General features: G+C 34.7%; 1 protein-coding gene across 1 annotated transcript in view; it reads right to left on the bottom strand.

Annotated features, from left to right (window-relative positions):
• Positions 1-522: 522 nt before the first annotated feature.
• Positions 523-14,878, bottom strand: part of LOC124637463 (probable cytochrome P450 49a1) — a 34,478-nt gene continuing 20,122 nt past the window's right edge. The window contains exons 4-11 of the mRNA XM_047173962.1: positions 11,292-11,383; positions 9,325-9,435; positions 7,828-7,980; positions 7,208-7,417; positions 4,520-4,667; positions 3,676-3,915; positions 2,099-2,499; positions 523-1,634 (exon numbers count right to left, since the gene is read on the bottom strand). Of these exons, the coding sequence (XP_047029918.1) occupies positions 2,182-2,499; positions 3,676-3,915; positions 4,520-4,667; positions 7,208-7,417; positions 7,828-7,980; positions 9,325-9,435; positions 11,292-11,383 (1,272 nt within the window). The 3' untranslated portion in view covers positions 523-1,634; positions 2,099-2,181. The remainder of the gene's footprint in view (positions 1,635-2,098; positions 2,500-3,675; positions 3,916-4,519; positions 4,668-7,207; positions 7,418-7,827; positions 7,981-9,324; positions 9,436-11,291; positions 11,384-14,878) is intronic.

Below are 14,878 nucleotides of genomic sequence, written 5' to 3'. Positions count from 1 at the left end.
CAATATACTTAGTATCTATGGTATGATTCGGAAGGACCCCTGCTACCACAGACAAAAAGCAGTTTGCGGTGCTAATGGACCATAAATTACAAACCTATTTCTATTTGAAAATGCCTCGGAGCCACTAAAACACAGTTACATAGTTTCACACTTCGCCCTCCAACCCAAAAGTTTGTATACGGTTCGGACATATTGACTCGTGTTTAACAAATACGTTAAAACGCGAACAAAGTTTTGTTTTGTTTCAAATGAATAGACCGTTATTTACGCGTGAAGTGACAGCGGTTCAAAGCAAAAAGTTGAATACATTTTATCATTAATTTATCAGGCCAGATTTCCTGGAAGGGTTAAGCTCAATAATATTAAAACTTTTATTCTTTTGGTTCAAGTTTATCTATTAGTATATCGTCTAAATGAACGCCTAAGAAATGAATAGATTTTTAAGTAGTTATAACTTTCTGAATTGATCTGAAGACTGCAATAGTTGGGAACAGGGATAAGGGTGAGAGAATAAAAAGAAAATTTCCAATAATTGTCCGCTATTTAAATGATAGCATTAAACATATTTTTTTATTCGATTAGAAATTAGTAGTTAGGTAATATTTATAGACGGAATGACTAAATAAATACCTAAGGTATCAAAGTATATAAAATAATTATGAAGGGTGGATTGCACCATATATGTAACTAAACTATAACTCCAAATTAGGGCCAATTTGAAGGCATGTTTAGTTATCGTTACCGCTACAAAATCTTATAATGCAACCTACCCTAAGATTTTAATAGGAGGATGACTATTTTTCACACAGATTATCTTGAAATTAATATCTAAGGAAAATAAACACAAATACGTAACTGATAGAAAATTAATTGAGATTAGACATTTTTATTCCTATATGTCTTATAGTAAAAACAAGCTTAAAAATAAATAAAAATACATTCTTACACAGGAACTTTTATCAAATAATCAATTAAATAAAACAATTTTAACCCTACATTTATCAAAGAAGCACAAAAGACGATGTATTTTTTTTTTCAATTTCACTATCTTTCAATATCACACTTTTCGTTTTCCTTCCAAACCCGATTTTAACCTTGTAAAACGGGACGAAAAATATAGCTTTAAGAGAATTTCGAGAGAATACGAATTTCATAATTTCGAAGAATAAGGCAGTCTTTTGTTGCTTATTTGAAATCTGTCTTAATAAGAACAGAGCTTTATATAAAGGCCTTTGTCCATTGAAGTTGGTGATTGATTGACTTACAGGAAACCTGGTTAAGAAAAGGGGAATATAATGATCCCTTATTTAGGCTAATGAGTTTGCCAGATGGATTTTCTTTGAAGAATTATAGCTTTTTAAGCAGAAATAAAATAAATTAGAACGCTGATTGAGCCTTTTAAATAAATGAGAATATTTTTAACAGAAGTTTGTGAAATAGGAAAAAAACATTAATATTAAAATAGGCGGAATAATGCACGTAACGCATAAAAACAGTCAAATGAAGGAGACCCACTTTTATTCACAAATCAATAATAAACTCCTGCAATGCAATTTTATTTATTGAAGTACAATTTTAATTACTTCGATCCAAGAGAAAAATATACAAAGTATAGGTATATATAGGATATACATCTTAAAATTTACAAATCCGTCATTAGACCTGTCGTCCTGTATGGATCGGAGTGTTGGGCATTGAAAAAGACGGACGAGAAGAGAGTGCATGTAACAGAAATGAGAATGCTGAGATGGATGTGTGGTGTTACAAGAATGGATAAAGTGAGGAATGATTACATTAGAGGAAGTCTGAAAGTAGCGCCAGTTACAGAAAAGATGAGAAGTAGAAGATTGTCGTGGTATGGACATGTAATGAGGAGGGATGATACGCATGCAACAAAGTGTGTGCTAAGTATGAATGTAGATGGATGGAGAGGAAGAGGAAGACCTAAGAAAAGATGGATGGATTGCCTGAAAGATGATATGAATAGGAAGGGAGTGAGTGTCAGTATGACGAGTGACAGGGGAAAATGGAAGAAAATGACATATTGCGCCGACCCCAAGTAATATTTGGGAACAGGGCAGGAGAAAGAAGAAGACATCTTAAAATTATCTTCTGTTCTTAATCACTGGTCACACCCAACTTCAACACCAAAAAAATCTTAAGCCTATATCACAATTGAACTCAAGCAGCTTTCTGCAATACAAAATAGTATGGCGGTTGAATCCTATTAACGCCAACAGTGGCCACGCTAGGGGCTGGGCCATGCCATTCCAGTCTATATTTATCCAAAACCCTGGTAGTTAAAGCAGCCAGCATTTTGCCAACAATGCCAGTTGCAGGACAGGCCTCGCCAAAAGGCATCGAGGCCAAGGGATGGGCCCTAGAGGCCTTTAGTGGCTCCCAACCTTCGGAGCACCATCGTTCAGGAATAAAGGCCTTTGCACGACCCCATTGACTTTCGGATTTGCTTGTTACACCGTGTGCGAGGACTATGTCGACCTGTGGAAGAAATTAGTTTGTTAGACATTTTCTTTATTGTGACTCCTATGAAGTGATTAATGATATAAAGGTAAGGACTAAAGATCTATACGGGTCGACTGTCATCTTCAAATTATTGAAAGTCAAAGATAACAGACGTCTACTAGAATTTGCAATTTAAACGGGCATTTTGATTACTGCTGATAGAATAAAAAAACTTGGGTGAAAGAGCCTATGGCTGAGAAGAGTTGCTTGGGAGATGATGTCAGATAGAAAGAAATCCAAATTGTGTATCGGGATACGGAAAGGGGAAAAATCATTTTTTTTTTAATTTCTGCTATTTGTATGTTCATCTTATCAAACTGAAAGAGACATCAAGGGAGAGCCTTCATAAAATTTGGAACCAATTCCCGCACAGACCTTATATATTACTAGTTCTCTCATTATCCTGCATCAATCCTTAATATTACCCCCTAGCTACACTGCACACTTAAACCAATGCAAATTCTCTCCAATCTTAGCACAACAGTACCTCAAATTACAGATTACGTATTCCTTCAGCTCTCAGAACATAAACACGAGAATGTTATTTGAGTGACGGTCGCTTTGTTTGAACAGAGTTAGACTGATTGCAGCGGTATGGCGGTATGTATGCAAGACAGACGCTGCTTGCAATAATAATCTTGTTTTATCTGAGACGAATGAGTTTGCGAGTGGGGTTGAATTTTAATATGTGAGGTTTAATATAAGTAAGTATACGTAGTTTATTTTATCTATTTTGTTCTATGTAAAAGAAGGAACATATGGGAACTTAGGATAGTTACAACTAGCGTGCCTTTATGGATTAAACCTATAGGGGCTATAGACCAGTAGATTAGGTAAATAAAAAGAAGCAAACATAGGAATTTAAACTCTCTACAACGATATTTTTTCTGATTTTTCTAACAAGCCCTTTCTAGCCTATTTAACCCGTTTGGCCTGTGGAGACGCTACATATAGCAACCCAGGCCAATCACAACCAGCTTCTATGGCTATAGACCAACACTACACTGTATCTATGTAAAATACTACAGCATCACTTTCCCCCCATACCCCATATCGATAACTTCTGGATTCCTAACAACTCCGTGGCAGTATTAACTGAACGCTATAGACTAGTGACTATGCCAATAAAGAAAATTGAAGTGTCAAACTCACCCCAGCAGGAATTTCATATCCTCCAACGACGATTGCCTCTCTATTCCTTCTAACAACTCCTCCCGTGGCTGGATGCAGTCTCATAGCCTCTCTAGCACAGGCAGCCACGTACGGCAGCTCGGGTGTGTCACACCCAGCCTCCCGGGACGCTATAGACCAGTGGACCTCGTCGTGAGCGCGTTGTTGGCGCGCGGCGTGGAGGGATAGTTGGTAGAACATGTGTAGGGCTGTTTGGGCGAGCTGCGAAGGGAAGGTTTTAATCATTAATTGTTTCAGTGTTGAAAAGTAGTTTTGTTGGTATCTTCTTGATTCTACATAAATTAAATTGATTTTTGAGGGATAATGGATAGATAAAGTCCATTGCCCAAAGTTTAAGCCCAAATTGAATTTCTAGTGGGTTACATTGTGAGGAAGTAATTTGTTATTATCTCAATCGAATGGTATAATTATTTAATAATTTTATGTTTATGGCAAGTAAAAGCACTGTTGTCACACCGATTCTTGCAAGAATATTTCGGTTAATTGATTTTTTAGCGCCTTCTATGAATGTTTCAATGTAAATTGTAGGTATGCTGAAAGGTTCTTAAAATGCAAAATATAATCCTACTTATATTATAAACTAGCTTTCACATCCTACTTATATTATAAATGTGAAAGTTTGTGAGAATGTATGGATGTATGTTTGTTATTCAATCATGCAAAAACGGCTGGACCGATTTGATTGAAATTTGGTATGTAGATAGGTGATACCCTGGATTAACACATAGGCTACTTTTTATCACCATACCACGCGGGCGAAGCCGCTAGCGGAAGTTAGTTTGCTATAATAAAATGTTTAACTTACAGGATTAACTCCAGCCAGTAAGAGATCAGCAGCGAGTGGCAGTATCCGCCTCTGCAGTGGCCTCAGTTTGTCCAACAACGCCTGCTCAGGCTTCAACTCTCCGCTGTTGAGGGATTCCAGTGCTTGAAGTAGGAAGTGTTCCGTGAGACTGAGGGCAAAATTAATCATGGTAAATTAATCGGTATCATATTAATTATTAAGCTATGTTAAATAATATAATGGTTGGTTGAGTGTGATAATCTCAGGAACTAATGATCTAGACACACGGCAGTGTGTCCGTCAAGTTCGAGCAAAAAAAAAGCGGCACACCGGCCGTGGGTTATATTACACGAACCATTTCGGGCCAAATTCGACCCCCCTATAACGAAAAATCTATTTTATTTACGCATATCAAATTTCTAGTATCTGTTGAGACCCCCTCACTTATCTTAAATACAAAATTTCATGAATATACCTATTGTAGGTCTTGAGATATTGACGTCAGAAAATCGCTATTTTTAATATACACTCACTGACTGACTGACTGACTGACTGACTCACTCATCAAAAACCTAGACCACTTCCAATGGTCGTATTGACTTGAAATTTGGCATGGAGGTAGGTCTTTATGTCAAGGTAAAGGGAAAAATGTGAAAATGGCCAAGTGTGAGTCAGTTTCGAAATAATTCAGATTATACCCCTAAGGAACTAAAACGAACTTTTATCTATATTTATATAATATATCTTCGAATGGTCGGACCGATCTGAGATTCGTGATGATGTTACTTGGCAAGTTTTAATAGAAAATTAAATACTTGATTCCTTGCGTTTAATAGGTTTATAACAAAGTGTGTGAAAAGTTGCCAAGTAACATCATTAAAAAGTAACTATTTTTAACTGAGGTATGTGTATGGAACTTGGTACTTATTCAGATCTCACTTCTTTTATAGGCGAAGCATTCCCATATTATCGAACTTGGCAGCCTTTCACATTTTTGTTTTGGGTGGGATAAGATTTGCTCATTCAAAAGAAAAAAGGGCGAAACCGTAGAAAAAAAATCTATCATGATAATCGGTACCCCTTACCAACCCCTTAGATGCAATTCGCCGTGTTTAAATTCAGTTTTATATTAAGAAGTTTTGTAAGAGGATATATAATAAGATTTCTCATAAAGATTATTAGGTACCATTACCTAAATAAAAATATTTTTATAACAAACTTTACGATCTTATCAAGATGTTTTCGTAAATACAATTTGACCTTGATATTCGAGTTTTATTCTATACCGAAACAGTTATTAATTTTATTGTTCAAGTAACCGATTTGATACACTTTACAATAAAAATATTGTTCTCTGCAGAACGAAAACAAAATGGCGCTGATTTTATATGTAAAACATTTCATTATAAAAGAGTAGTATTTCGTCTATTTAATTTTGATAAATACACCAGAAAAAAAAAACATCTGTGATGTGTTGGTTCTCAAAGATAAAATAATTTTAGTAGGTACTTTAAGGCATGCAAACGTTATTACGGCACCGTCTAAACGTCTGGTTTTTGTCAAGATTATAAGAGAAGATTTATTTTAGTACACCCACGCGACATTTTAAGACTTTGTAGAACTTTTTTAGGTACCTACTTACATTTTTTAGGCTTTACTTATTAAGAATGAAGTCAAGGTGAGGAATTCTACGAGAAAGTGGCTCTTTGTGTTAGTCATACCCGAAAGCTTACCTACTTTAGATACACTTTTTAGTATGTTGATAGATAGATAGATAGATAGAATATTCTTTACTGTCCACCAATAGGGCAACCCATTCACAAAAGGTTGATAATTCGTTCAAAGCCTAACAGATCATTAAAAATTAAATAATGTTTATTAACTAAAAGTAACTTTACAATACTTATGCTTACGTACGTTGAACCACAAACTAAGCACAGCTTGTTTCTTGTGGCTTAGAGCACTATACCTACTTATGAACATTGATAAATTGAAGAGGCGTATGTTATTCATATAAAGAATTCCGCAATATAATAATGAAGTCAAAGCACTGGCACTCAGCTACATCCGGTTAGACTGGAAGCCGACCCCAACATAGTTGGGAAAAAGGCTCGGAGGATGATGATAAATAATGAAGTCATATAAAACCACTAATTCCCAAAATCTAACTTCCTCAAATATTTCGGCAATAAACTGGCATCAAGGCTGATGATACAATATCAGCAAGTTTGGACAGCATGCGTGCATGCATGCTAATGTCTCACGTGCATGCTAATGGCCGTGGCACGTGTTGGCAATGTGATCACGATGTGATAGAGTGATAGGAACATAGTGCCGAAAATGTTGAAGTGAATGCTATGTGTGGGGGCAAGGATTGAGGACAGACTAATTAAGAGAATACTGATAGACATCAGCCTAATTTATTTATTAAATTATTTTTTATAATTAATTAATCAGAAAAAAATTAAATGCACGTATAGCAAAAAAGGTGAAACGAATTCTAGTATTTTTGATTCTTTTATAATGGAATTGAAAGCACAAGCAAAGAAAGTATTCAGTACCGCAACCATCTACATCAGTTCAGCTATTTAAATGTCATAAAAAATATCCAAATCCTTTTTGGGAAGTCGGTTAAAACTATACTTATTGTATTTGCTATGCAATGTATTTACAATGTTAGAGAAATAACCTAAAAATAAGAAAACTCACCTAAAATGTCTGTCAAAGGCCTTCAAAGCACTGTTAAATGTCGGGTTATCAGGGTTCAGGGTGCCCTCACTTCGGACCAGAAAGCTGCCGTCTGCGATGTCCCGACTGCACCGCACCAGACGTTCGGCTTGAGTCAACTCCTCAAGAGAACGCTTGGATAGCGAGCATAGGTCATGGATTTCGTCATCTAAGGAGGTTTTCTCTGGTTTTCTATGGAGAAAAATTGAAGGTGGATATTTTGGTAGTGAGATTTAGTAATATGTAGTTTCTTATCTTGAGATATTTAATGTATTTGAAAGGCATCAAGTGCAATACTGAATAAAGTTTGAAGGACTGCAAAGAATGGGTAAGAAACACTCAAACCTTTAAGAAGAAAGTGTTGATTCAAAAGTCCGTAACTGCAGCAATCAACTCGAGTAAGGCTTTTGTTTCATTTCAAGTTTAAAACAAGCTAGCCATTAAGTTCACAATCACAATCATTCATATGAAGAGAAAGTTTCTACATGCTTTTGATAGATCCATAAGTTACCATTACGAGACTAGACAAAAAAAAACTTCAACATTTCAGCATCAACTTCGGAAAATATCTCCTATATTTTCTCTTTATTGTTCAAACTTACTGGTTATCAGCAGTAGGTATATGCACAGCACCGTCGAGGCAGCCCAGCCGGATGCCGAAGATCATCATGCCGATAGTCTCGATGGCCCACCGGTAGATTTCCGTCTCCAACTCATCGTTCAACGCGTTTTCTGCGTTACGAAGATCTCCCAGTCTGAGGGAAAAGCATTTGTTTGTACTCAAGCCAGAATACCAAAGGTTTTTTTAATAACTTTAGGAAATGTTGGGGATAGAAAAAACTATTAAGCAGGTCTAATTATCATAGATCCATCCAGGGTATACCAAAAGGGGTTTTAAAAAAAATCTGTCACGTCGTTTCAATGAATTAACCCCTTCTGCCTAATGTTTTTTTATATATTCTCGGCCTACAACTAGGAGCATTTAACTTGTGCCTACAAATGTTGTCTTAAGTAAAACTTCATTTTGCCGAAAAAGTCTAAGTTCGCTAAGTTAATCTTATTGTTTATGTCCAAAATTGGCTTCATCCAAGTCTTCTACGATAATCTTATTTTATTGCTATTTTAAATACACATGATATTTAGAATAAAAGTGCAAGAAGATTAAGAATAAATTAAGTAACCTACATTAAAATCATGAATAAGGTCGATGCTAATCAAGCAACGTTAGACGATTACAAAATGAATCACACCTGTCTATATTTAGAAAAGGCCTTAAGAATTTGATTGAGCAGCAGGTAAAGTCTATTAATATCCTACTAATTTAATATGACAATGTCATTTTTATCATACATTTGTTCTGCTTAGAGGACTGCAGACAAACCGTCGGCCGACTGTTGTCCCGACGGTAGGGAAAAAGTTTTTTTTAAGAAAATCGGGAATTCCATCGAAGTTTTTAGTGGGTCTGATACCGACCAAATACCTGATTTTTAGGCCTGAACAATTTAAATGTGATTTTATTAGTTTTTTTTTCATTATTAGATAGATAATGTGATATTATTTTAAGTAGATTTTCTTTATTATCTTCATTATAATTCTACTGCATGTTATTATGAATTTTTTTATATAATATTCGTACGCGTTTTCAGGCAGATTTTGGTGAATCAAATTATTATTATGTCGTGATCATGTCATTGTAATACCCAAAATGTAATAAATAAATAAACAAAAAATAAAGTGTCAGCCGACTAAAAGTTTGCAGTGTGCAGTTATTCCAATATGACATTGTTGATTTTATCATACATTTGTCCTGTTTAGTCTAGGTTATGTTTATTCTCATAGTTCATTGCTATTTGAACCTGTAATAAAAACTTCTAATGTTGCAATCTATTGTTTTAGGCTACGATAGATATATTTTTTGTGACAGTAGTTAATTTATCTATTTAAGTTTTGCTTAAGTCTGATTTACATATATATTGCTTGGGTTTGCGTTAGGCTGGTTTTTGTAGCCGTAATAATTTTTATTTCAGTTTTAGTGTAGCACTTTCAAGACAGACGGTTTTTAATATTAACATATTTTATATACTTTAAATATTGTTTACCTTCTTGTAGTGTCTGCGGCAATTTCATCGAAAGCTTGGTCGTAGCTTTTGAGGAGACTGCCATCATGCAGAAGAGCCCGGATTGCTGCCCAAATCGCCTTTGTTTCGTCACTGCAAAGAAAAACATATTTAATATTTGAAACATCAACATATAGGAACTTAGAAAACTCATCCCAAAAAGGAGGGGTCTCTACTTAATTTATTTAGTAGGTACTTAATTTTTAATTTATGAAAGCTTGTACCTTCTCTACTGAAGAAGTAGATATAATTTGTGATCTATCTTGAGATATTGAACTTCTAGGTATATTTTTCTGAAAAGTATTTTTTATTGTGAACACTAGTTTTCAAAAGCTATTATAATCGATTGTCAGTCAAAACAAACATGACAATTTATCAGTAGGAAATCCCTCTTATCGATACAAAAATCGACAGTTAATGCACCTCTAATCTTTTAATATGTACGCAAACGAACAATTTAGGAAATAATACCGTCAATAAAAGCGTTTGCTCTATATTTATCGATATGCACGTTCGATTAGAGTGATTCTGACCGAATATAGTGCGATAGAGATATGCTAAAAAATGTTATTATACTTTAGGTACTACTTCTGTTTATCGACATAGGTAAATGTTTTTTCAGACTATGCAATAAACTTTTTTGTACACGTCTGGCATTTTATTAGGGAGTCACGTTTTTCAGCCATGATTTGACGTTTTGATTATTTGCAAATAAAATCGGGGTTATGTTATTTAGACATTCTAATAAAACATGTGAAAAATTATTTTTGCTGTAGTTTTACAACTGTCATGATTATGCATACCTACTATTCTATAAGGTGCTTTATTATTACCTGCCAGGACTTGAATGGGGGGTAGTATTGCGTTTATTGATTACAATAGTGAAGAAATTTCGTTCCCCGGAACAGTCAATTCAATTTGAGACAGTAAACAAGTTAAATTAACATTGGCTGTACTCTGCATAACGTGGTTCACAAATTACGCGCGTATTGTCGCTTCGTCAATGGAAACAACTGCTATCTCTTTCTATCTGTTCTGCAAGAGTGGCAACGCGCAACTCTGCTGGATGGTTTTAAACTAATCAATTAAGTCAAATTTATTCGTATTTTTTTTTATAAAAAAAAAATGACAAATAATCAATAAATTATATTTACTATTGTAATCTATAAACGCAATACTACCCTCCATTCAAGTCCTGGCAGGTAATAATAAAGCACCTTATATAGGTACTATTGACTTTAAGCGTTGTAATTTTAATTAGGTAATTGTAACAGACTTCAAAGAAAGGAGGATGTTTTCAATTCCTATGAATTTGGTTATTTCTAAAACACAATAACTGTTCAACGAGATTTCTTATTTGCAAAAGTCAGAATAGTAGTTAGTGCTGTCAGAAAGTTATCATGAAAACTGCCAAAACGTTTCCAAAAATTGGCGTTTTACAACACAGGTCGAATTGCCGCGGGCTGAATCTAGTTTCAAACATTCAATTCCAGTGCTGCGTTAGTCACACTGTAAAACATGGAGGGTAAAAACGATAAAAAAAAGTTCGTACAACGAGCCTAGGTAGTTACAAAAAAAACGTTATATTACAGATACAAAAGCGAGTTTGTTTGTTACGCTTTACGCAAAAATGTCTGAAATGATTAAAATGACATTAAGTACTGGTGCCTTGTTGACAGTCATAAGCTACCTTTTATTCAGTTATTGGAAGTATTCCTAGACGGACGAAATCACTGGCAAAATGTAGTCACAGTTGTAATGTTTGTTACTGTTTCACGCGCAAACGACGGAAGGGATTTTGATTTAACGTGCCAATCCTCAAGCCTATACTACTTTTACTACTAGATATGGTTCTAGGCTACTTTTTAACCGGCTGCACGAAATAGTTCCATCACGAAGCGGGTAAAACCACTGGGGTAAGTTAGTAAAAAAAAATAAAAGCAACATACCCGTGAACCGGACCATGGCCGACCCCCTTCCTGTGTTGACAAAGTGGCGATTTTTCAAAGCGCGGCGGTTCGGTGCAGTAGCTCTCATATACCTGTAACAATAAAAAAGTTTCACGTTTCAAACTTTGTGATTGAAATTCGGGAGCTGTATGCTGTTGGCTATTGGATTAGGATCGTCAGATCGTCTTCTGTTTGTAGGAAATATTTTGTGAATAGAGATTAGCTGCCTGAATGGTGGGTACACGATACAGACTTTACGTTATACAAATATCTGTACGAACTTAATCTGGATGACCCTATGTTGATGCCGATAACATATTATTTTCTTTTTGGGGCTCTAAGGCTGCATGAGTAGAGAAAACAGTCATGTGAACTAAGAAGAGTATTGAAAGGTTAATAGGTTTCAGCTTATTATTTTCCTAGTTAAATAATTCAATCTCATAAAGTTAGGTACATCAATTACGTATTATCAAACAATCAAGTAGGTATCATTAAACAATTCACAAGCACTCCTTCCTGTTTCGCCCACTCTTTGTTAACCCAATGTCTGTGCAAGACGCGTCAATAGGCCGAGTAACATAAACTGTTGTGACGTCATTTTGACTGTAAAGGTACGTTTTGAATACTAGCTGCCGACTGCAACTGCCGAAAACATTTGATATGTATGGGCACATGCTGCTGCCGCTTCGAGCCAAGACGGTTTCATACAAACCAGTGGCATGTGCGGTCGGCAGTGAGACTGTCGGCAGCTAGAATTCAAGACGTACCTTATTCAGTTGAAGATTTATGGTTCGGACGATGAGGTTGACGGGTGCCATAGACAGGCACTCTTGAATTTTGTGTAGGTTTGAAAGGCTGTCTACTGATGCGTAAAGAACTGTGTAATTGGTGTAAAGGAGTCCTTTACATTTTTTTTGTTTAAAAGCTATTTGATTCTTTTAATTATAGTAAAACCTAAAGACCATAATTGGGTATTTTATCTGCCTAAGACTTCAACGAATAAATCTAGACAAAGTAATATAATAAAGATTTTTTGTTTGTTTAATTATTTCACCGTTGGAAAGCTACACTCTTCCCGACTAAGTGGAACGCGGGTGAAACCGCGGGAAAATGAAAAGGATTTTTATTAAAAAATCCTCATGACAGATAAGCTCATATATTATTTTTCTGAGGTTCCCTACAGAACGAAACCTCAAGGCACAATATAGTAATAAGCATTAAAGAGAGTTAAAGCATCCAGGAAACCATTCAACATTGAGGTGGAAGACCAAATAACGGGATTTTACGTTCATACACACGCATGCCAGCTGTTCTTACCTTAGACATATGGTCATTTCATTGTTCTTATGTTTAACGCAAAACAATGAAATTATATGTAAATTGAGATAAGTCTACAGTTTATATTTAGCGTTGTCTGTTGAAGGAAGTCGTCCTAGATTTTGATCTTATTTTTTTTTAATTATCCATTGTTAAGCTACATACTACTACTATGCTCTTAGGACTTTTTTACAGGAAATAGGTCTTGGCTACATATTTATGCCTTGGTCTTAAAGAGGCGCGATTCGCGAAGCTTCTAGGATTATCTTGTTGCTCTTGTTTTTTTTTTCAAAATTTCATGTCTTGATGTGTTTTATTTGATAAAACATACCTAATATATGGTTGATTTCTAGTGTTTCGTATTAACAAAGACTTTTGTACATGAAATGTCTTGAAAACTTTTATAAATATAGAAAAGCTTTCGTCAGATCTATTTTCCTATTCAATGTCCCACAATTCCGAGACTTTTCTTCCTGAGTTTAACTCTAAGTTTTCAGTACAAACACACAAAGTTTCCTGAAAACAGTTAGGACCATTCATATTTACCGTAACAAACACAGCGAGGAACAATGACACATAAATTGAGATAAGTCAACATTTACAGACGCACGTGGTCGCGACGTGAGACGGCCGTCTGTCACACCGTTATGTAACATTGGTGTATTTATTTTTATTGTTTTACGTGATGATAATGTTTTTGAAGTGGTGACTGTTTTTTGTGTTGGAAAAATGTCATTGATTGTTTTAAGTTAGGTAGTTCTTTATTTATAGTTAAGACACGGAGGCATTACTTAAAAAAATATGAATAAAGTATTCACACCCACAGAAGAAAAAGAGACGCTAAAAATAAGTTTAAACAAAACACAGATTAAATTGAAATATTGTCACGTGCAGAATATCAACTTTAAAACAATATAAACACATAAATTCTATCCATGTTTGCAATTTGCGAACCAAATTGAGATTACGTTATCGTATTATTTTGACCCACATTATCTGGCAGGCATAATATGCTCGTAAAATTATATTTGTAAATACACGCCACGGTGTGAGTGAGTGATACATGATAATAATATGCAAATGACAGCAAACCGGTTATAGGTCTAGATTTGTTTATATGGGTGTTTGCGAAAATACGCGTATGTTTACAATAAATATTGAGAATGTAAATAAATAAAATATTATTGAGTAAGTTGACTAGATCATTGTAACTTAATTATAATAACGTACCTGTAACTATTTGAATATAAACTTGACTCTGTCTATTTCTGGTTTTACCAATGAGTATGCTTTTGAAAGAATTAATAGCACATGTGTTTACACGTGACCAAGTTATTTGCATATTTATATCTTAGTCCAATAAAAATATCGTAAATATATTAAGCGTTAGTTGATTACAAACTGGTTATTTATCTGATAACACTTATATTTTTAAGCCTGAGTAAAAAGAGCAATAATAAACAACGATGTAGAGTAACTTACACGACTTTTTTGAACGAGTTTCTACTTTAAAAACTGAAATTAAGTTGTCTTTTATAACTTGATAGTGTAATATTATGATGTCTATGACATCCGAGTGTTACGTGACCAGTCTAGACGTAGTCGGTTATTTGTAACCGCAGTGTTAATGAGACTTCTCATCCGGAGTGTTGCGTTGCATACTAGTAATGATTATAAGTATATATATATCGTCCGAGCCTTTTTCCCAAACTATGTTGGGGTCGGCTTCCAGTCTAACCGGATTCAGCTGAGTACCAGTGCTTTACAGTAGTGATTATACTACTGCTGTGCTTGTGCTACTTTTGCAGTAATGATTATAAGTAATCATGTTTATTTATATAGTTTTTATTTGTATATGCTTCTATATGTGAGTCGTGTGAACATTTAGATCGATAGGGGTAAAGAAAATGTTAAAACTGAAAAATATTGTTCAATAAAGTTATGAGAAAGTTTGTAGGAAAAAGGTGAATAATGAAGTTGTAAACATAAGCAGTTTAAACTTACTTAGATTTATTTACTTTTAGAATTGAACTTATTACTTGCACTCACAGTATGTGAAAACCCTTTTCTTTCTATATCTTCTTTCTATACATTGAAGCGTATATTTTTACCCATATTTTTGTGACGTCATTTAACATTAAGCCATTGTCAAATATCATACCTATCAATTGATTTATCACTCATTGTTAAACTATCAAGTTTTATAATCTGTAAAGCTGATGGTTTTATACGAAAACTTATTTATTTTTATGGTTTTCAGCAGCTACTGA

This window comes from Helicoverpa zea, chromosome 16, assembly GCF_022581195.2.
Source record: "Helicoverpa zea isolate HzStark_Cry1AcR chromosome 16, ilHelZeax1.1, whole genome shotgun sequence".
Classification (NCBI taxonomy): domain Eukaryota; kingdom Metazoa; phylum Arthropoda; class Insecta; order Lepidoptera; family Noctuidae; genus Helicoverpa; species Helicoverpa zea.
Note: the sequence above shows the minus strand (reverse complement) of the source record. Positions and strands in the feature narration are given on the sequence as shown.